The 22,170-nt window shown below is 43.4% G+C and overlaps 1 protein-coding gene and 1 long non-coding RNA gene across 19 annotated transcripts in view; one reads left to right on the forward strand and one right to left on the reverse strand.

Annotated features, from left to right (window-relative positions):
• Positions 1-15,597, forward strand: part of UNKL (unk like zinc finger) — a 59,056-nt gene extending 43,459 nt beyond the window's left edge. For 12 of the 14 annotated variants that reach the window (XM_074840830.1, XM_074840825.1, XM_074840828.1 and 9 more), the window contains 5 exons: positions 3,376-3,468; positions 6,313-6,543; positions 7,193-7,395; positions 8,224-8,478; positions 11,572-15,597. In XM_074840830.1, coding sequence (XP_074696931.1) covers positions 3,376-3,468; positions 6,313-6,543; positions 7,193-7,395; positions 8,224-8,478; positions 11,572-11,727 — 938 coding nt within the window. In that variant the 3' untranslated portion in view covers positions 11,728-15,597. Of the gene's footprint in view, positions 1-3,375; positions 3,469-6,312; positions 6,544-7,192; positions 7,396-8,223; positions 8,479-10,094; positions 10,171-11,571 lie in introns of those variants that run through there. The other 2 variants (XM_074840826.1, XM_074840827.1) reach the window with 2 other exon arrangements.
• Positions 5,310-16,558, reverse strand: LOC141930243 (uncharacterized). Of its 5 annotated transcripts, XR_012625247.1 has the most exons (5): positions 16,052-16,257; positions 10,381-11,699; positions 9,954-10,132; positions 6,340-6,486; positions 5,310-5,465 (listed from the first exon to the last, which is right to left on the reverse strand). It is a non-coding gene; the product is annotated as an uncharacterized LOC141930243 (long non-coding RNA). The 5 variants fall into 5 exon arrangements; XR_012625246.1 differs by lacking the exon at positions 16,052-16,257 and adding an exon at positions 16,474-16,558 and having other exon boundaries at positions 9,954-11,699; XR_012625248.1 differs by lacking the exon at positions 16,052-16,257 and adding an exon at positions 16,264-16,467 and having other exon boundaries at positions 9,954-11,699.
• Positions 16,559-22,170: the final 5,612 nt, after the last annotated feature.

The raw sequence follows: 22,170 nt of genomic DNA on the forward strand, positions 1-22,170 counted from the left end.
TATGTCGGCCTCGTTGTGTTTTGTTCCTGCTTGTCATACTTGCATAGCAACATATTGAGCCAGACACTGCAAATAACTTAAAATATTAGTAACGTCTGGGTGATGTGGGGAATTGCAAGAGCTTGAAAAAAACAGTTTGTTTCTGTGTTTAAAGATAATGACACTGCTAATGATGGGATTTTAAAGCTTCTCTTTTTATGATTGAGAGAATTTTTAATTTTTTGAAAGAAGGTGGAACACCTTCACTTGGTGAGTGTGAGAGGGATCTCTCCCAAAATATCCTGCAGCATAGTGATGAAAGGATTGCTCTCACAGGTGTATGGCATTTTTGCACAAAGGATGTTGAGACAGGTTCACATGCGTGAAGATTTATTAGTGGGTTGCATAGCTGATGGCACATAATGGTGAAAATTATTTCCAGAGAAATATAGAAACATAAGAAAAGAGAGGTAGAAGAGAAAGAGAAAACCGTTCCAGCGGCTGGGTGGGAAAAGAAGTGACAAGCAGGGCAGATGAGCATCCTCTCTTGGGCATCCTCTCCAGTGCAGCGGCTGGTTCTCTCCCACAGAATACTTTTCCCATATTAACTGTATTAACTATAGTTTTTCATCCAGACTGTCCCAAACTCCTTATGGGCTCTTCCTTCTTCTGATGTTTTTAGTGTTAATTGGAGCACACTTTGGTGAGTGGATGGTGTTGTGCACTAATTGGTTGTTGAGCTGTGTCCAAAGATATTATTGGGTCCCTCTAATGTAAATCAAAAGCTACAATCAGGAGTAGGAGAAGAGGAGAAAGGAAGTGTGATTCTCACACCAGTGGCAGTCACTTCCCCTGAGAACCTGACATAGCAATGCTCTGGGAGTTGGCAGGTCCCAGATGGCAAGCATTAACAAGATGGTGAGCAGGAGAACAAGAAAGGAGACATATTTCCCCAGAGACTCTGGAAGGCACTACCAGAGCAGTTGGATGAAAGGGCGAGATAGGCAGGCTGCAGTGTTGCAGATGAAAGGCCTTTCCCTATATAAAAGGCAAAGGTAGGGAAGGCACAGTGCAGCAATGGGGATCAAAACCCGGTATGGAAGAGGGATTTTTAATCTGGCATTCACAGAGCACTTGTGGCCACTCTAAGCCTTGAGTCATCAAATTAAAGGAGGCCATCTCTCCCTTCCTTACTGTATTGTATAGAAGGACTGGCTTAGGCACCTGTCTCCAGGAGAAGGTTATTGCTGGAAAACTTTGAAAAGCTAGGACATATCCCTTAAGATCTTCCTCCCTCTGACTGTTGGACACCAAGCTGTTTGTCAGTACTGCTGAAAGATAAGGATGATTGTTTGGGCACAATGCCATACTAATGAAGTTGTGTTGCTGTGGTGGTTTGACCTTGGCTAAATGCCAGGTACCCACCAAGTCGCTCTATCACTTCCCTCCCCTTCCCCTTTTTTTTCTCAACAGGGCAAAGAGGGGAAAGAAAATAAAGGAAAAAAAACCAACCCCTGTGGGTAAAACAAAAGTTTTAATATGAGCAAAGTGAAGCAAAGGTCCACACGCAGAAGCAAAAAAAAAAGAAAACAGATTTATTGTCTACTTCCCATTAACAGGCGATGTCGGGCCTTGTCGGGAAGCAGGGCTCCAGTACACGTAGCGGTTCCCTCGGAGGAGCAAGGGTGACGCCGCCTGCTTCCTCCTTTTTCCCAGCTTTATACTTGAGCAGACGTCATATGGTATGGAATATCCCTTTGGTCAGTTCGGGTCAGCTGTCCTGGTTGTGTCCCCTCCCAAGACCTTGCCCACCCCGTCCCACTGTGGGGGGAAGATGTCGGAAAGAGCCTTGGTGCTGTGTAAGCACCACTCAGCAGTAGCCACAACACCAGTGTGCTATCAACACCCTGCCAGCTCCCAACATAAAACACAGCACCATGAGGGCTGCTACAGGGGAAAACCAATTCTGGCTGAGCCAGACCCAGTACAGTTGCTTTTGAGACTCATGCTAGTAACTTCACAAAGAGCTATGTTAACTCTCAGGTATCTTTGTCGTGAGCATCATTGTGTATTATGTGAATGTCATCTCTTGGCTGGAATTTTGTTCTGGACTGCTTAGGCAGCTTCCTGCTGAGCACTGTTCTATGGATCCGGCTTCTAGGTCAGTAACTCCCTTTATGTATTACCTGGAGCTCCAAGATTGTGGAGTCTGTTAGATAGCCTAGTCAACATTAGAAAATGCCTATACATAATAACACTGTACTGATCTTGTATTAATGATCCAAATGGTCCTTTCAAGTTTTGATTCTTAGCATTTTTACAACCATCTAGTAATTCTGCCAAAGATTTTCTGCAGTTTACAGTGCCTAATGTTTAGGACTAGGCTACGAGAGAGGAATCAGTCTAATTACAATGGGATCAAGAGATCTCTTTTGGATCTTCTGGAAACTTTTACACAAGCCAGTGTATTTTTTATTTCTGTTTGTTCCTTTTCAACTCATTTAGGCTTTGTGCCAGTTTTTAATAACGATTTTCAACATAAAATCTAAAAATTCTTTACAAAGGTGATCACTATCACTACCACAGTGACTGGTATAGTCACTTTCCTACGTGTGAAATCAGTATTTACAGACTTCTCTCCTGTCATCCTGACTGTGCAGTTGTTCAACATTAGTTAAAGTATAGGTACAGAGGGATAAATTCCTTAATTCACCCCTTTCTGTGTAGAAAAGAAGAGGAACAAGGGGAAAAATACCTGTCTTCTAATGCTTTACAAACAGTGGGCCTCATAAGAAGTATACTGATGAGAATTTTTTCAAGACATTGCCCAGAGAAATTTTAGACTGACATAAGCTTTAAAATAAAAGGCAGTCTAACTGTTGAGACTAAATGAAATATTGGGGTTTGATTTTTACTTTATTTTAAAATATTACACATTTTCATTTGAATGCCTCGATATGTAACTCAGTTACCCCAAGGGCTAACTGTTGTAAGGGGCATTTACAGTGCCTTTCCTCGGGTATAATGCCTGGTTTTATTCAATAATAATAAAAAATGTATTTACATAGGTATCCAGATTTTATTTTTCCACTTCTTCTGTTGGCATACACCTAAGCACAACAGGTGACACAGATTTATAGAAAATCCAGATAGATAGCTACCTATTATCCTCCGTTCATCTCACCAGCTTAAAGACCTGTAATAGCTTATACAGGAAAGTTTTCCCTTTTAGAAAATACAGAGGATATCCTTCACTGTGTCTCTGTAGTATGCAAAAGAGTTCTATGATGGAAGCACTAACAAAAATAGTCAAATAAAATTTCCTCATTTCAGCCATCATGGTAGTTTTATGGATAATGCAAGGATAATTCATTGATACAATGTTTTGTTTAACAGGTTCTGCTTTAGATTTGCACTTTAATGATGTGAACGTCACATCCATAGATAGAGAATTAGAAGATCAAGAAGGCAGTGACCTTGGATTAGCAAGTAAGAGGTCCAATTTGTAAAATTATGCTCATTTAAAATACCTTTCTTTCTCACATTTCTACTCATCAAAAGAGTTAACAGACAGCAAAGACTTTGAAGAAAAGTCCTCAGTTTTGTGCCAGCTATTTAACTTTGTGGTGTAAAGGGATTGTACAGCTATCATCCTGTCTGTATTTTGCAAGGGATCAGTCTATTAAACATTTTGGTTCTTTTTTTAACATGCTTAATGACTTGGGCCTGTGGGCGTAATAGGTGATGGAAGGATTTACATGCATTTACAGGAAGGTATTATGCTGTCCAGTGATGATGCTAACTAGTTGTTCTTTCACCAGAACAGTTTATATGTTATCTATTAACATTTTCCATTATTGTTCATGATATTCCCCTTCATACAGACCTGGAAGGAAACTGGTAATGTGTGCAATTTCAAATTTATTTCTCTGCTAGGGATGTCAGGCTCAACAATTCTCCTGATGCTGTAGTTTGTTTGACTGGTATTTCATTTACAGCCTTGTTGTATGCTGCAGTAATGATTATGCTTCATTGGAAGTACCATGAAGTATGGAACAGGAAGGAAATACTGTAACCAATTTTATTTGTATGTGGAAGATAGTTTATGCCGTGTAATAGGTTGACCTTAGTGGGTAGCCAGATACCCATCCAGCTGCTCTCTCATTCCCCCTCCTCTACAGGACAGGGGGAGAAAATAAGAAGCAGCAGCTCGTGGGTCAAGATAAAGACAGGGAGATCACTTACCAGTTGCTGTCACTGGCAAAACAGACTTGATTTGGGGAAAATTAATTTACTGCCAATTAACATACAGTTGGATGATGAGAAACAAAGAGAAAAACTAAAACAAGTCCCTGCCTTTTCCCCAGGCTTGACTTCATTCCCAACTCTTCTATCTCTCCCTTCCCATCCTGAGCAGCACAGGGGGATGAGGAATGGGGGATAGTGGTCAGTTCATAACAGTTCCTCTCCGCTGCTTCTTCCTCCTCACACTTTCCCCTGTTCCAGCATGGGTCCTCTCCACGGGTCGCAGTTCCTGTCAGGAGAACCTGCGCCAGCATGGGCTGCGGTTCCTACAGGCAGTATCCACCTGCTCTGACCTGGTCCTCTCCACAGGCTGCAAGGAAATTCCTGCTTGTACCCTCGTCTTTTCCACAGGGTGCAGGGACATTCCTCCAAACCTTCCATGGGTTTCCTCCCAACCTTCCATGGGCTGCAGGGAAGTCTCTGCTCCAGGGAAATCTCTGCTCCAGCAACTGGAGCACCTCCTCCCCTTCCTTCTTTCCTGACCTTGGTGTTCACAGGGCTGTTTCTCACACCTTTTGTTCCCTCCTCCTCTACCTGTGTGGCATTTTTTTGCCCTTTCTTAATTATGTTCTCCCAGGGGCACCACTCACGTGGCTGAGGGGTACGGCTGTGTCAGGTGGTGGGTCCGTTGGAGCCTTGGAGCCGGCTGGAACGGCTGTGTCTGGCATGGGGCAGCCCCGGCCCTTCCTGGACCCCCTCGCAGCCCACCCCCCCTCTACCAAAACCTTACCCCATAAACAGAAGACATGCAAGCAGATTGTATTTGCAAAACTCGACTGTATTTGAAGACCACTTTAAGAACCAGAGAAGAGATGGTTCTTCTGCTACTATTTCATACACTTTTTGTCTGGGGGCTTTACTTTGTCTCTTGATTTTTAAGAGAATTCTTACTTGGCGAGATTTTTTGATTAAAACTCCCTTTACTTTGTTGCTTCCTTTCTCCTCTTGGGGGGAGTGGTGTACATTTATTGTCTGGTATATTATGTACGTCTGTGGTTATATATCTGTCCTGTATCTTCCTCATATGGTTGGTCGTGAGGCTGACCTTGGCAGCATTTGCTGAGTATTTCAACATACATTTTAAGACATCATGGCAATGCAGCTTATAATGAGCATCCCTGTCTTTTTGTTGTGAAATACTTCTAAAAGGAATTATGTTTTCTCTGATGACATGTATTCACCTGTTTTAAGCAAAACCAGAAAACTAGAATCACAATCCTTGCTTTAAGTATAATCATTTGACTGCTATATTTTTTTAAAAGAAAAAGTGATGTCATTTTTAGTTGCTATTCAAACATATTGATCAATAAAATCTTCACAGTAAATATTGAACCGTTTCCTGACCAGGAAACACTGCATCTATGCATGTTTCTTTAAGTAATTGCATGATGGAACATCCTTTTTTTAATACCTATTTTTTATTATTACCATTATTTGGGGAAATTATGAACAATGCATTTGTTTGACTAAATTATTAGTTTATACTTTGTTTCAAACCCAGTTTTCATAGAGAGTTAAGTACCTTTGACATTTAAAATCTACTAAACAAAAGTATGTAGAAGAAAGAAAATTGAGCTATGTCTGATTATTATGCTGTGTATGATTTTTGAAATACGTAGTCTTGCTTAACTCCAGTTTATATATTAAAATAAACCCCAAATTTTTCTTATTCCTTTAAGTTTCAGTCAATTTCTCCACTTGTGTTAGTATTTGGCTATAAAAATGATTAAGTCAACTTGATCTGAAAAGTGTTTTCTCTTTCTTTGAAGCTGCAGATAAAGCAACTGCTGTATAAAGCTACAAATTCTGTTTTCAGGCACTTGGAAAACTACTTTCAAGTGTTCAATTTAAAAAATATTTTTGTAATAGAAGATAAATGAAGCTTTCTTTTTTAATGGAAGCTATTTGAATATAGACTTTAATTTACATTTGATACATTTTTCAGAAAAATACTTACAGAGTCCTGTGTACCTGCTTTGGAACAAATGTTGTTTTGTTTTTTTTTTTACCCTCCTAATGCATACATAGGTCAAAGATTATTGGGAAGTTCAGCACCTGTCAATATTCCAGGTTCTCTTGTTCGTTCCTCATCTTTACATTCATCATCATCCCTTTCAACCTCTCCACTCAGTTCTCTTTCACAATCGCTGTCTCAGTCTTTTGTTTCATCCACTACGGCTCCTCACCACCAGCAGCCTCAGCCTTTGAAGACAGAACATAGTATGTTAGGCACCTCAGCCTCTTCTCACAACTCTTTAGGTAAGTTGAAGGCTGCACTTTGTGTATTGTAAGAAGGAACTCAATGGCAGGTAAGAAATGTTCAGTTCAAGGGTTTGCATGTTGCTTATGATTTAACCTGGACAACAAAGCCTAGCTATTGTATTTGATAACACTACTGATAATGGAGTTATGTGGTATGTGGGAGAAAGTTCAAGGAGCGAACTTCTGTACCTAGTGAAGGGAAAAAAAGAATTCTTGGAAGAGGAGGTATTTACAGAAGCATTTGAAAGGGGTAAAATATAGCAGTTGGCATACAAGCAACACGAATGCATTTTAGCCACAGCATTTTCCTAAAGCAAAATCAAAAACAGAAAAAGAGGAAGAATTAAAATGATGTATGTAGGAGCAAAGCTTTTTGTATATACATGAATTCCCACTCTCCCTTCTCCTTGTGTGGACTGTAGTGTCTTTTATGGCAAGAAAAAACCGATGTGGTAAGTCTGAATTGCTCTAAATACTGTCAACGTTTTCCAGACTGTCATATTTCTGAAGGTAGTGAAACAATGTTATGAGTCTTGCAGATAAATGTATAAATTTTGCGTATGTGGCACATCTGTTTTGTTCTGCATATGAAACATTTTGCAGCAGTGTGTGCAGAATGATTATTTTTTCTGCCTTTGTTTTACAGGTTTAAATGGTGTTACAGGTAGCATTTGGGACTTTGTAACTGGGAGTTTCTCTCCTAGTCCATCTCCAGTACTAAGCAGTGGCACTACCCCCTCAATAAATTCAAACACCAGTGGGAATGAACTAACTCGAGTTAGACAGGAACTTGATGATGCCAAGAGAAAACTAAAACAATGGGAAGAATCTTGGCAACAAGTAAAACAGGTATGCTAATTTATGCTAAGTTTGGGGGGGTTTTTTAACAAGCAAGCAGCTCCTACTGCTTTAAATTTTTACATACCTTCTTATACTTGGACCCAGAGCTTTATTACAGTATGTCAAAGGAATGTTTTTTCCATCCTCAAAATGGGCTAGCAGCATAAAGGAAACTGAGCTTTTTAAAGGGCAATTAATTTTCTGAAGATTGATCTGCCTCTCTAGACAGGGACACTTACACATATTCACAATAGGGCTGAACAGCAATGTATCTTGATGTTTGAGTAACTAAAAACATACATTCCCTCCCATACCTCTTTCAGATGATTAGCACGCAAAAAAAGTAGAAGCTTGCCAGCAGCTGTGGTTGTACAGTGTACCTGGACAGTATCTAGCCATCTCAGCAGTCAAACTGAGGTTGTTGGTAACCACCAGTCTACTGCATTTTCTGTAGTCCTTTCCTTCCCCTCATGTTGTTCTCTCTGTAATGAGGAGTAGCTAAGTAGCTGTACTAAATTTTGGTAGCTTTTGATCCCTCTTGACATTAAATTATGAATTTAACATTTAAAATGTGTTCCATTTATAGAGCTCTAAAAAGGCTTCTGGCTGTTTACAGACAAGTAACCATGACATACCTAAAAATTACATTAAGACAAAACAAGAAGAGTTGATAATTAGAAGGTAGGGTAGGTAGGGAGAAGCGTTAAGTTCACAGTAGATGCATTGTTATGTCTAAAATTAGAGGTTAACTGCATCTTTGAAGGCTTTTGAATTTGCTCTTCTGTTGTCAACTTAAAAAGTTTTATTTTTTATATTCTGGAAATCTCTTTCTCCCAGGCATGTGATGCATGGCAGAAACAGGCTCAAGAAGCAAAAGAACGTGCTAACGTTGCAGATGCAGACAAACAACTCGCTTTTCAGAAGAAGGAGGAAGTGGAAAACAAATTTAAAAAGCTGAAGGCACAATTAGCTGCTTGTCTATCTACTACATTACCTTATATGAAAAACTATGGAGATATAGAAAAGATATCCTTGCCAAAGCTTCGTTCCTTACAAAATCAGCTGCACGTAGATTTAGAAACAATAGATGAGGTGAGTTTCTTCATCTGCGTAACTATTTTTGATAAACTGCAAGTGGCAGCTCAGTAACCTTCAATGACATATTTATGCCAGGTTTCATTTTAAAGAGCAACATTGCTCTCAGCGTTAAGTCTTTCTTTTCTGGAATAGAGGATGGTCCAGATTTCTCAACCTAATGGATTCTTCTAAGTTTTTGATCAGCTATCAGAACAAATTACAAGTGATTCACAAGAATTGTTGAGGTGATTAAAAAAATATTTAAAGCTAGCTTTTACCCCCAACATTTTGGGCACTACCTAAATAAATAAAAACAGTTGCCCTAAATAAATTATATAGTTACATGCTTTTCACTTGTTTAGAAGGTAGGTGGTGAGGTTCTCTGCTAGGAGTTTGTGTAGTCAGAGAGCCCAGTACGGACTTGGAGCATAGAATCATTGACATTAGAAAAGACCTCTGGAGATCATCCAGTTCAACCCCCTGCTCAAAGCAGGGTCAACTCGAGGAGGTTGCTCAGGGCCTTGCCTGGTAGTGTTTTGAGTATCACCAAGGATGGAGAGTCCACTATCTCTGTGGGCAACCTTTTCCAGTGTTTGATCATGATCACAGTAAGAAAAGTTTTATCTTGTGTCTATGTGGAATTGTCTGTTATTTTAATTTGTGCCCGTTGCCTCTTCTTTCACTGGATACCACCTAGAAGATTTTGTCCCTATCTGTTTTACTCCCTCCCATCAGGTATTTATACACACCAGTAAGATGCCATTTCTTCTCAAGGCTAAACAACCACAGCTTTTTCAGCCTCTCCTTGTATGTCAAGATGCTTCAGTCCCTTGATCACCTTAGTGGCATATTGCTGTATTTCACCTTCTCTCAAATCCAGACTCAGTTTCTGCCAAAATTTAGGATGCTCTTTTGCTGCCAGATTGAGAGCATTTCTCAGGGCTCTCAAAGCTGGGAATATCAGGTGCCACTCCTCTGAGCACATCAAGGAAGGTAATAATGACCATACACTGCTCCAGGCACCATACTTCAAACCTTGCTGGGCACAACTTGGTTTCACATTGCTTTCTCCCCTGCAGTCTCAAAGGGCAGTGACACCACATATGACACCAATTCTTACTGTTTTGTTTTGACTGTGACAGGACTGTGCAGACAAAAAAACCCGATTTCCCTTCACTACTGGGACAGTCTGCCATACTCTAGTACCAGTTTGAGTCCAGTAGCGTCTTCTCTGTCTCAGTGCACCTCCTGTCCAGTGCCATCTGTATCACTGTGAACTACAGCCTTGGAAAAAAAAGCCAGGCTCTCTTTAGAAGAGTTTAAAACATAATTTAAGTCCTTGTCAATAAAGTAGGTGGGTGAGGATGGGACTTGCTATTTACCAGGCGCCTGTTATCAAATTTACAGGATTCTGGTTTGGATTGGGGGCTGGTATTGTTTTTCTCCTAAGGGATTTTAAAGAGAAGCAAAAGACTCTTGGGATCTCTTACCAAAAAAGTTACTACATGGTGAAACGGAAGTCATTTCGGCCAGGCTGGAGCGATCAGAACCGTTACCACCTTTTCCAGCTCCTCAGCTTCTCAGGTTTCCTTTACCACTGTGACCTCTTCTCACCTAGCTCTTCCTTCCAGGAGAAGGTTGCTGTCTTAGGCAGTGCCAATGGCCCAACCTGCTCAGACGAGGGAGACAAGTGACTTAGATTTGTAAATCCCCAACGGAGTGGACAACGGTGAGACAAGTCTCAAAGGCCAGCCATTTATTTACTTCCCACAATGTATTAACTGGGTACGATAATTGGCTAAGTATCTAATGAGTTGTGGCAAGCAATACCGTATGCCTTGCATTACTTAATGGTAGTGAAGGAAGAGGGGAAAAAGGAAAGGAGGGAGATAGAGAGAATAGAGAAATAGAGATCACTGGTCTGGGTTCCTGTGTCAATCCTGCCAGCGAGGGTTCAAGGAGGCATCTGTCTTCTTCGCTTCACTGCACTCTCCGCCCCCCCCAGTCCTTGTCCCCCCCTCAATTTATATACACTTTCCTTGGGTCCGTCACTTAGGTTGACCCACATACCTATGTATCGCATGTATGGAGAGGGGTAAAGTGTTTCATGGGATGATGTAATTAGCATGATCTTGTTAATCTTTGTTAGCATATTCAGGGGTGTTAACTTAAATACCCATTTCGTGGGTAATGAAGCTGGACAGATGGCCCTTGAAACTTGACGAGGTGTACCAGAGCAGAACTGTCCTGTCTACTCAGGGCTCCCCCCTCCAGCTGCATCCTATGTTATTCGGGCAGCTTTATCAGCTTCAACCTCCACACCATCCACCCTGGAACTATGGTTTCATTCCTTGCGAGTGTTTGAGACGTTCTTCAGCTCGGAGGGCCTCCACTCCCCCCACTATCCTTTATCTCTTTCTCAGACTGTTTTGCTCAGTCTTTGTTTCTCGCAGGCCGGTTTCTTTCAGGACCTGTTTTTACAAGTCGCCTCTCACAGCCACACATAGCATTCTGGCTTCATCTCTTAGTCTGAACCATGTCTTGCTCTTCAAAAATTAGCACAGCTTCTAGATGCTTTTCAAGTCTTGTTCCTTAATAGGGTTGATAATGGCTTATCGCATGGAGACGTTTATTTGCAATTGTAACATCCTCCCTGAAGTCTCTATCAGTAGCTTTATTCAAAGTACTGCACATTTGGTATGCTTCCATTTTGTCCTAACGTGACCATCTCCCATGGCACAGGAAAATGTAACAGTGGTTTGAAACAGCAAAATGAGGGAGTATATGACAACAAAAAAGGCTTGTTTCCTCTTTTTTTTGTTTTTGCTTGTTTACATCACTCATCCCAATTATGCAGGAAAATTTCAGTCCAGAGGTTCAATCCTAGATATTTTCCTTTCTAAAAGCACCTGTGCTCCTCCAGCTGCTACTTTAAAGGTTGCACGTGCTCTGATCTTAGGACCCTCCATTCAGCTATTTGTCGTAGAAAAACACTGTCATTTTTGTTGTTAAATTAGAAGTTTATTCGGGACAGCTAAGTGTAAAGCTGCTAGAACGCAACTGTATACTTCGGAATCATTCTTACTGAGTGCAATAATCTTTTCACAGGTGATTTTTCAGCTTCAGTCAAAGAAGTGTATCATATGTCAGGAAGGCGATCGTAGCATTATCCTGAATCCATGTCAACATTATGTCCTTTGTGATCATTGTGCAGCTGCACAAGAAGAATGTCCCTGCTGCAAGAAAAAAAATAATCTGTGGTAACATACAGGCATAGTACTCATATCATATTCATGATTAAATAATTTTATGTCTTTGTATTTTGTATAAGAATTATATCACTCATAATTAATCCATTTAATAGTGCTAGACTGATTTCCATTCTGATGTGAGAAACTTAGTTGCTTTAAGAAAGAAAATAAGGCTTGCTCACCTTTACATATTGGCTTCGGTCATTTGATGAGGTTCTATAGCCTTGAGGTTCTTTAATCCCCCCCCTAATCCCATCACAGCCTTTTCTGATTTCCATTTACATTCCTAGTGCACAAGCTACTTAGGTTCATTTGCACTGTAATCACTTTGTATAAATCTTACCATAATGCCTGAATGAATAGTTTATATATCTGTTATTAACAGAAGATGGATACATAGATACAGTAACTACACACTCAACAGTACAGATGGTTCCTTTGCCACGTCTGTTGTGTGCAGAACACCAGAGCCAGTGTTTTGAAATCGGTCTAACACTATGTTTACTTGGATGTTTGAAAAACTCTGATTAATATAAAAGCACTTTTTAATTATTGTGTTTTGTTAGAAGATATGTTGTAAATTGCTTCAAGCTGCTTTCTAGGTCTTATGTTTATTTTTTAATATGCAATAATATGATGTGTTACATGTGTACTGTGAATTTAAAATATTTTACATGGGTTTACTGTTAAATCACAGTATGATTAAATAGAAATGACAACTTATCTAGTTTTTTTACAATTTATAAGTTAACTGCATACTGTAGGATTTATAAATGTACCAGCAGAGACAAAAACAGTGAGGCACGTATGCTTTCATATTCAAAGATATGTTTTCAATTTTGTGAAACAGATCAATTTTAGTAAACAACTGTGCATTTGCCTGTTTCCCTCAGTTTGAAGGTTTGTAGTCTTAAAGTTTTTGTACATCTCCTAACCTGTGTGGTACTCATCGGGAGCAGATATGATATATTTAATACTACCAAGTGCCTATGCCCAATATCCTATAAAATGGCAGAAGACATAAAAAAAGAATTTTGCAAATAATTTCTATTGCTTAATTTTGTATTGAACAATTTGACAGTAACTAGAATATGTCTCTTGCTTTTATAAATATTTAAAAATACACTTTTTTCAGTAATGAAGTAATGCATGTTTGAAAGAAACTTCATATTTAAGTACGTAATCAGGCAGTGGCACTTTGACACGGTGATTCTTTTAAAAGGTGGTAATACCCGTACTTCATCCTGGTAGCCAGGAACACGCAATTCAGGAGGAGAAGTTAATTAATTACTGCATGTTAACACTGTATATTTTTACTTTTCTTACATGGAATAATTGCCTGCATTACTCCTTTTTCTGTTAAATTCAGGTGTGACACTAGTACAACTTAGATTGAAATGACCTACTACTGTGTTACATGATTTATATCTCCGTATTACTGTATTTGGTACAAAAAGTGAGTTTACACAAGCAGCAAAGAGTTAATCTATTTAAAGTTCAGTCATGCTAAAACAAAAAACAAGATATATACTAAAACTATTATTGTCAAAATAGAGCTTTTAGAACCTTGTCAGCATTAAATAAAGGGCCCAAGCCAATAGTACTGAAATCACTATCTCCTTTTTAGTGTTCCATGTAGAAAGGCTTGAGTTAGCAAAAAATCATTACAAGTTTCCTGTGAGAACTAAATGTACAGACTTGTTGCTGCTTTCCTAAGACACATTGATCTGCAGGACCATTGGAGACCTTTTGGGAAGGGAGAAATAGGATAAAATATTAAATACATTTCTACTTGTTTCTGTTTCAAAATTTTGTCCGAAGATCACTTTAAAGACCAAAGCTGGGTTTAATAATGTGATTTTCTTGACTTTAACACAGTTTCTCCAAAATGTTTGTACTGAGAAAAGTGTAAAATTGGATAGTATTTGCATTTTCAAACACACTTTTCTGTCCTAACATAAGATATTGCTGTTTTAAAAGTGTAGCCAGATTTAGACTTTTAAAAAAAGGAACTTGGATCACCAAGTTTGTCTGGAGGTATTAAGTGTATCTTTTGCATCTGTGCAGTCTATGATAAAGACTGCTTTTTGAACCTTAACAGCATTTTAGACTAAAGCAAACTTAGTTATGTAAGGGTTGGGTTTTTTTACCAGTGAGCAAATCTAAGAATGTGTAATTATAGATTGAAATTATGTTACATATTTTTCAAACAAGCAGTTATTTTGGACACCAGTTTACTGTATTTACCTAGTGTGGAACAGCATTCTGCAACCATTGTTCTCACAGAAACATTTAGAAGTATCTTAGTGAAAATTTTTGCTTTGGTATTTTAGAATAAACCAATTTAGGCCACATTGTGCTGCCCATATGCAGCTATGTGACATTTGTTACCCACAAGATACGGAAGCATGGTTTTTGTGCTGTCTTGTCAAAGTTTATAGTTCTTCATGTGTGTTCTAGTGCATTTGACTATGTCCTAGGGCTATTTTTTGGTCCCCTTTTTTTTGGTAGTAACAGGCGATTTTCCTAATCTTGTGACACCAACAAAGGAATGTAAACAGCAATTGCAGTGTGAATCATCACTTTGACATTCATAGTTTGTATGTGCTGCATTTTAGAGGAAATGAACTAATATGTTTAGTCTGTTGCTTTTTGAAGTTGTATGTTCTGTGTTTTACAATGATGAATCTTGAAAATAATGATGTGTGTCCTATAGTAATATCAGTACTGAAAATTTTGCAGGTGTTCCCTGTAAGTTTCTTTGGTGCTGAATTACAGACACATTTAAAAACTATCAGCAAGCCATGTGGAGAAGGAAGAAACATACCAAAGAAACGTACCTATGTTTGAAATTTTTGGGCAGCTTGCTATAACTATAGATGAATCCTTAGGTAATCACTTGAACCATACATCATCATACAGAGCAATCATATGAAAATAATGCGGTTGTTCTTCACAAAATTCTTTTTGTGAGGAATTACAAGCAAAGTTTTCTCTATTAAAGCAAGTCAACTGCAAATACAAATAAATATGTACTTTTACACCTGTACTTTAAAATGGAGGATAATAAAATGTATGCAGTTAACTAGAGACAACTATTCGGAAGAAGTCAGAAGTGAAACCTGACCGTTGTAAGCGTTTATCCTTGTACTATATACACTATCTAGAAACTGGATACATTAAAGTTATATTTTAGTGAGACTAAAGTACAGTAATTTGCTAATTTGCTGAAGTCACAAAATACATAAAAGCAAACTAAATAGATTTTCAAGATTCATTTTGTTACTTGACAAAGTTCTGTGTTAATTTATGTAAGAATATAATTTTTAATGTGAATGCCACTACGTTGTCAAAGTTATTTTAGCCTGGGAATAATAGATTAAAATTCTGATTTCTCAGGGTTTTACAGTTAGGAGCTGTAATTTAACCGGAAGTACGCTAATTGCAGATAGATCCCAAGCTGCATGTTATAGGCTTATTATTAGTCTTCTTTGAATAGCAGATTATGAGACATACTTGTTTTGTTCTATATTGCCATTCAGAGTATCCTAGTATTAAATATAGGTAGTAATATTATTACTGTCACACTACGCTTGTGTAACTGTGGTCATCATCAGACCCTAAATAAATACAGAATTTTTACTCATATTAATTTATGGAATCTGTTAATGTTTTGAGTGTACAGACAGAAATGATTTTGTGAATGAAATTGTTCTTAATACAAAACATATTATTTATAATGCATACTCATTTACTTGTAGTGAACTGTTTAAAATTGTTAACACTTGTTAAAACTTTTCTACACTATAGCGTTTATGCAATGGTTTACAGAAGTCATGGAATTATTTTTATTACCAACATGGAAATAAAATTTTGATCTTTATTTCTGAGCTATACTGTGTTTAGAGACTCAAAAACATACAGGTATGTTTTCCTCTGCAATCTAATTATGGCATTCCTAATCATTTCAGGGTTGAAACCACTGGGATCAGCATTTACAGTTTCAGTGGAGAAAGACGTCTAACTATGATACAAAGAAACTGATTCAGCACAATGGTCTGCAAGACAGAGGCTGTCAGAGTAATTAAAACATAATCACTTTTCCTTTCTTCTCTGTACCACGTCCTAAGAACATATGTCCTACTGGGCTGGACCTGTCATCGTAAGTCTATACCAGTATTCTGTCCCTAACAGTGGTGACAGGAGATGCTATTTTAGGAGGAGCGCCTAAGTCTCGCCTCTTGCTGCAGTCCATGCCTTTCATACCCTCCAATGTTAGAGATGTTAGAAACTGCAGTCTATTTAGGCTCAGCTTAGACAAGACGGTAGCTTTGTACCTTTCCAACTCAAAACTTTGTCCTTCGTAAGATGCAGAATGTGACAGCATACAGTACTGAGGATGCGGATTCACCGAGGGTTTTCCTGTGCTGTTGTCCACACCAGTTCTGGTAATGCCTACGACTTTTTCAGATTTTTTTTCCCCCAGCAGCCTACGCACATCCAGCAAGGCACATTAATTTAAGTAAGTTACTAAAAAGTCTTGGCTTACATGCTGTCCTTCCATGAGAAATTCAGTAATGAAGGTGGGGATAGAGTGGTGGGAACAATCCCAGCAAGGAAGAAGGGAGACAGTTGCACACACCACACAGAGTCTCGCATGATGACTCATTCCCAAGTAGACTGGTGACGAAGCTGTAGGGACACACAAGCCTTGTGTGTTCCAGTTGCCTTTCCACACACCTTAAAGCCTTGCACTCACCCTATAGTTACCGCGGGGGGGGGGAGCCCCAGGGGCGAGCAGTGAGGCTGCGGGCAGCGGCCCCTCCCTGTCCGGGGCGGTGCTGGAGGAGGAGCCGGTGCGAGCCGAGGGAGCAGCAGAGAGAAGGGGAGCGGGGCCGCGCGGTCGGTCGCCTGTGGACTGTCGGGTAAAGCCGCGCCGGGGGGGGCCGCGCGGTGCGGCGGGACCGGCGGCAGAAGCCGCTCCGGGTTGGGGCCGGGCGGCGGCGGCGCTTCCCGGAGCCGCGCGGGGCCGGGCTTCCGGGTGCATGGGCGACGGGCGGGCGCTGTAGTCACGTGAGCGGGGCTTCCGGTCGGCCATGTTGGCTCCCCGGGGCACGGCGGGAGCTGTAGTTTTCGCGCACTCGGCTGCCCGGCAGCTGCGTCGCTCCCGGGCGCGCGCGGCACGGCACAGTCCTCGCTACCGGCGCGGCCCCGCGGCGCAGGGCGAGGGGCGGTTTTGGGGCGGGTTCGTGCGGTTTCCCGCGGGCTGCCCGCGGCTCCCCGAGGACCGGTGTGCCCGTGCCCCGGCAGTGCGCATGCGCGGTGGCCGTGCAGGGCTGGGGGGTGGCTGCATTTCCTCCCCCCCCCCCTCCCGGCATCGCCCGTGGGGACTGCGGAGGGAGTCAGAGAGCAGACGGGGTGAGCTGTGCTGTGGGCCAGAAATGGAGGCAACGTTTTGCCTTCCTGGGGCTTGAGAACAGACGCGTGTGGCTGATTGAGGGGCTCAGAAACAGACGGAGTTGTGTGGCTTTGGGCTCAGAAACAGAGGTCAAGTCGTGCATTTTTGGGACTTGAGAAGAGGCTCAGCAGGCAGGTTTTTGGGCTCAGAAAGAGGCACTAAGGCGGCTGGTTTGGGGGCCAAAAGCAGAATGCAGTTTGGCTGGTTTTGCAGGCAGGTGAGAGGTGGAGGGGTGTGGGAGGGCCCTGGGGGCTGCGGGGGAAAGGAGGGGGTGGGGGTCGGGGTGGCATGGGACCCCGAAGCTTGGGAGGCCGGCGTGCACCAGGCCAAGCTCCACGTCTGAGGTGGTCTCTGGGGTGAAACACGCTTTTCAGACCCTACGTGCCCTCGAGTTCAGCAATTCTTTGTACGCTGCTTAGAATAATGATGACCTGATTAATAATACAAAGTAATGAATGCTTAGAGAATGTACAAGGCGGTTGTTTACTCCTAATACTCAAGCTCTGACCGTGATTGATTTACAGCCTTGTCAAAGCGCAGGCTGTTGCCGGTAGCTAGAGCCTGTGAGGAGAAAGAGCTGAAATCAAGCGGAGTTTCAGTGCAGAGCTGAAGTGTCACCGAGCCAGACCTGTAGCCAGCAGGAGCTGGAACGAGACGGGGTGTCCGCTGTCTGGAGCTGGCATTAGCCAGAGCCACGATTCTCTGCGGCTGTGAGGAGCAGGAGCTGCGCTCAGCCGGGCTGTTGACTGGCTGCAGCACCCCTTGGCTTGACAGCAGAGGCTCCTCAAAGAGCACAGGATTTGAGGTGAGTTGGTGGGAGCGAGAGGAGCAGCAGGGCAGGAGCCACAGAGCGAGTGATTGCTTCTGAGTACGACGGATGCCTTATCTCTCTGGTTTTCTGGCTTCCACGGGAGATGCTGTCTGCAACACCTGCTTTTTGGGGGCAGCACGGCACTTCCCGGGAGGGTGCTGTTATGGTAGAGGTCAGTGCTGGCTGGCGTGTCGGTGACGGGCGGCGCTCTGTCTTGCAGGTGATGGAGAGGAACCTGGTGAATGCAGGAGTATCCCAGTGAGATGATGTGCTCCTGGTGAGGATGGATTCTGGAGCGTGCTCTCTGAAAGGTAAATCAAGGGGCAAAAGCCGTGGGTAGGGTGGGGCCAGCAGAGGCTCTAACGTTAGGGCTGTGGAGAGGGCTATTTAGGCTTCCTTAAGTCTGGGGGAAGAGAGCAGGGTCTGTCCCACAGAATGTGCATGTTCTGGCCTGTGTCTGTGTCCTCGTGTCATTTGTGGTGTCTGTGTACTGTCTTGTATGCGGTGCCTTCCCCATGTCTCTGTGGTGCCCTGTGGGCTCTCTGCACGAGGCATGCACCTTGGTAGGTGTCCATGGGGTCTCAGATGCCTTGCTGCTTTGGAAAAGAGCCCGTGGAGCACTCCCCGTCTCGTGAGTGGAGCTTACAGCATCTTTTGCATCACAGATGTTTCTGGAGGGTTGCCTTTGCAGAGGAGATCTGGGCCAGAATGACAGCTCTGCTCTTCAGAGTTCTGTTTCCATAGAGGTCCCTCCCCTACAGCACTTCACCCCCTGTGTCCTTGTGGGCCTCGGCCTTAAAGCCTGGCTCCTCCCACGTCAGTTGTTCTGGTTGTGTATTGCACTGCAGCACTCGCTGTTGGTTTTGACTCGCCTTGCTTTGCAGGGCTTTGTGTTCTGCAGGTGACACAGGGCCATCTGGATCCCCACAGCAAATCCTCGAGTGAGGTTTGCCGGAGCGTACAAACGCAAGCGAAGGAGGAGCGGGGCCCGTTGCGAAACATCTTCCTTGGCTCCCGGTTAGGAAGGCTGACACCGTGGGGGCGTGTGGAGCAGCGACGCTGCCGAGGCGCACGATGAGGCACTTCCAGGGGTGGGTTTAGAATGGGGGTGATCTGCCACTGTGGCAGGTGGGCAGTGGAACGGATGTTTGGAGTGAGGGGTGGATCGAGTGGCTGTTGAATGAGCGTCAGTTTCTGAACGTGTCTAACCTTGTGTGTGTGAAGTTTTTTTCATTTCAGGTTGTATTTAATGTTGAGATAGTAAATGTTTTTTTAAAATTGTGTTTAAAAAAAAAAGTCTAGCTGGGGGTTCGGTGTCTCTCTTACTCAGACAGACCCCTTCCTCAGGCTTTGTCTGTGCCCCAGAGCTCTCTCACAGTCTTCACGGCTGTCTTGGATGTGTCCATTCAGTCGCTCATCCCCTGAGGACATCTGTATGTTGCTGGAACGCCTTGACTTTTGCACCGTATCCCAGAGCTGCCCTCTGTCTCTCTTTCAGTCTCAGCACCCTGCTCCTGCTGTCATCACGCCTACTGAGGCCAATCTTGTGCCCCGCAGCCCTCTTTTGGCACCGTGGCGCACTCTGCACCCTCCTTCCTCCCTGAGACCCTTTCCTGATGCCACCTTTCATCTCCAGAACGCTCATGTTGTCCTCTGTGCTAGCTAGGATACCTACCTGGTCCCCTGAGGACACCTGTAGTTTCCTCAAATCCCCTCCGGACTTCTTTATCATGTCCTCGAGCATTCTTTTGGCTGTCCTCCTCTGCTGCTGTCACGATGCCTCCCGAGGTCTTGGATGATCCCTGCAGCACACTTTTAGCCCTGTAAGTCTCCTCTGGACTTGTTTTGTCGCAATAGCACCTCTCCTAAGATCTCTGTTCCCAAAAAAGAGCATTCTTTTTCTTCTTTATGCCACCTAGGATGCCTCCTGAGACCTTCTCTGTGTGCCACAGCCCTGTTTTAGCTCTGTAGCGGACTTGGATTCTCTCTCATGCCCTCAGAAACCCATCCTCAGGTGTGTTTGTACCTCAGAGCACCCTTAATCATCCTCTCTGCCATCTAGGATGTCTCCATGTGGTCCCTGCCTCCCGACGACATCTGTACTGTTCAGATCCCCTCCAGACTTCCTCCTCATGTCCCTGAGCCTTCTTTGGTGCCTTTGGCCCAATCAGGACCTCTCTAAGGGTGTCATGATGCCTATCGATGCCTTCAAGGATGCCCCTAGCAGACTTCTAGCTTTGTAGCAGACCTCGCAGCCATCTCATTCCCTCAGAGGACTTCCTGAGTGTTCCTGTTATCTGTGACCCAGCCCAGTCAGTCTGTCCTCTCTTCCCTCTAGCCGTGCCTCTGTTCGTTCCCTGGCCCTCTGATGATGTGTTTACTTGGTTCAGATCCCCTCGGGATTTAATTGTCATGTCCCCAATGCTTTTTCTGTCTCTCTGGCTCCCTCGGGACAGTTCTCCTCCCAGTCACAATGCCTCCCAAGACCTTCCTTGTGGTCCAGTTCCATCCTGTAGCACTGTAGGTGGGGCCATCTTTGAGCCGCAAACGAACTCATTTGTTCCTCTGTGCTAGCCAGGATTCCCATGTTTAGTTCCCAGCCACCCAAGACCATCTGTACTCTGCTCAGGTGATCACCCGAGTTCCTCCTGGTTATCCCTCAGCCTTCATTTATCCATCAGCCCCGCCCCCATGATCCCTCTCCTCACAATCTCAGTGCCTGCTGAGACCTCCCTTGATCTCCACAGCCCCTTGAGGCACTCGATCTCCTTTCCTCTCTCTCTCGTTCTGTCAGAGCCTCCCTCCTTTCTTTGCTGTGCAGTGCTCCTTTTTCTTTCTCTCTGCCATCGAGGGTGTCTCCACTTGGTTGTTCTCTCAGTCATCTGTGGTTTGCCCAGATGCCCTCCTGAGACTCCAGGGCCCTCGCTGTGTCTGCAAGGCTTTTCTCACCCTGCCTCCTCCTAACTCCTCTGCTCTCTATAACAATGTCTTCTGAGTCCTTTTGTGTACTCCACCGCACTCTTGTGGCACTTCAGCTCCCTTTGGATTTTGTTTTTTGGCGCTCTTCAGAGCACTCTTCTCTTACTCTCTGACATGTCAGCCTGCGCACGTATGTGGGTTGGAACTGCTCTGCCTGGGGGCACAGCGATGTCAGTCAGGGGAAGAATAGCACTAAGAGTCTGTAGTTAATGTTGATTTGCCTGGACTGTTTAGGTACAGCCCGTACAGCCCCCTCGGAGCAAGCAGCCCTCAGCAGCAGGCAAGGATGTCACGGGGATGACCGGAGCTGTCTGGGAGAGGCTGCGGGAGTGGTAGTTGAACAGATGGAATCTCAAAGGTGTTAAGGCTCGTGTGTGTAGGGCTTAATGCTGTTTTGTTTTTATGTGTTTTTTTTAATGGCAGGCTGTAATGAGACCCTAGACGGTGTTCCTACATGGAGTCAAGAACTCTGGAATTGTTAAGCTATCACTCAGCATCCAGGCGACTTACTTAAAATTTTTTTTCAGATCCAGAGGGACAATATATGCACCAAAGAGTGACAGAGGCAGCGAGCAGGGCACTGTAAGAAGGTGGGTCAGCGTGTGGTGTCGGTGGAGAAGACGTGACTGGTTGCTACATGACTGACTTAATCAGTTTGGGTTTTTTTTTGTTTTGAAGGTGCAGAGCAGGATATCGGCACCAGAGGTGACTCGGGCAAGGTGAGACGAGTGGGCTGAGTTATTTTTCAGGTGTCGTACTGTTGGTGAAGCTAGAAGCATCTCCTGTTGTCTGTGTCTAACAGGTGGTACCCAGGCCTCGACGTGGCGACCGGTAAATGTCAGAGGCAGGGTGGGTGAGCGGCCAAGGTAACAGAGCAGGAGATGGCAGTCGGTGGGGGCAGGCTGCAGGTTCAGCTTGTGCCTCTCGCTTTGGTTTTTGCAGGTGCCGCATGTAGGCTGGGAGGGGCAAAGCCGCATGCCGCTGAGCAGTCCAGGACAGCGAGGCGGTTGTCGGCTGGGTCAGGGTTTTCGTGCAGAGAATCACGTGGCAGCTCGATGAAGCATTTCTCTTTGGTTTTGCAGGTGCCGGGCAGGCTCCCTTTGGAATCGGATGAGCGTTTGAGGTGAGCTGGGTAGTAGAGAGGAGGAGCACGGGGCTGGTGATTTCTCGCAAGCACAGTGGTAGCTCTGTGTCCTTTGGTATCGTAG

Source organism: Strix aluco, chromosome 15, assembly GCF_031877795.1.
Source record: "Strix aluco isolate bStrAlu1 chromosome 15, bStrAlu1.hap1, whole genome shotgun sequence".
NCBI classification, from domain to species: Eukaryota; Metazoa; Chordata; class Aves; order Strigiformes; family Strigidae; genus Strix; species Strix aluco.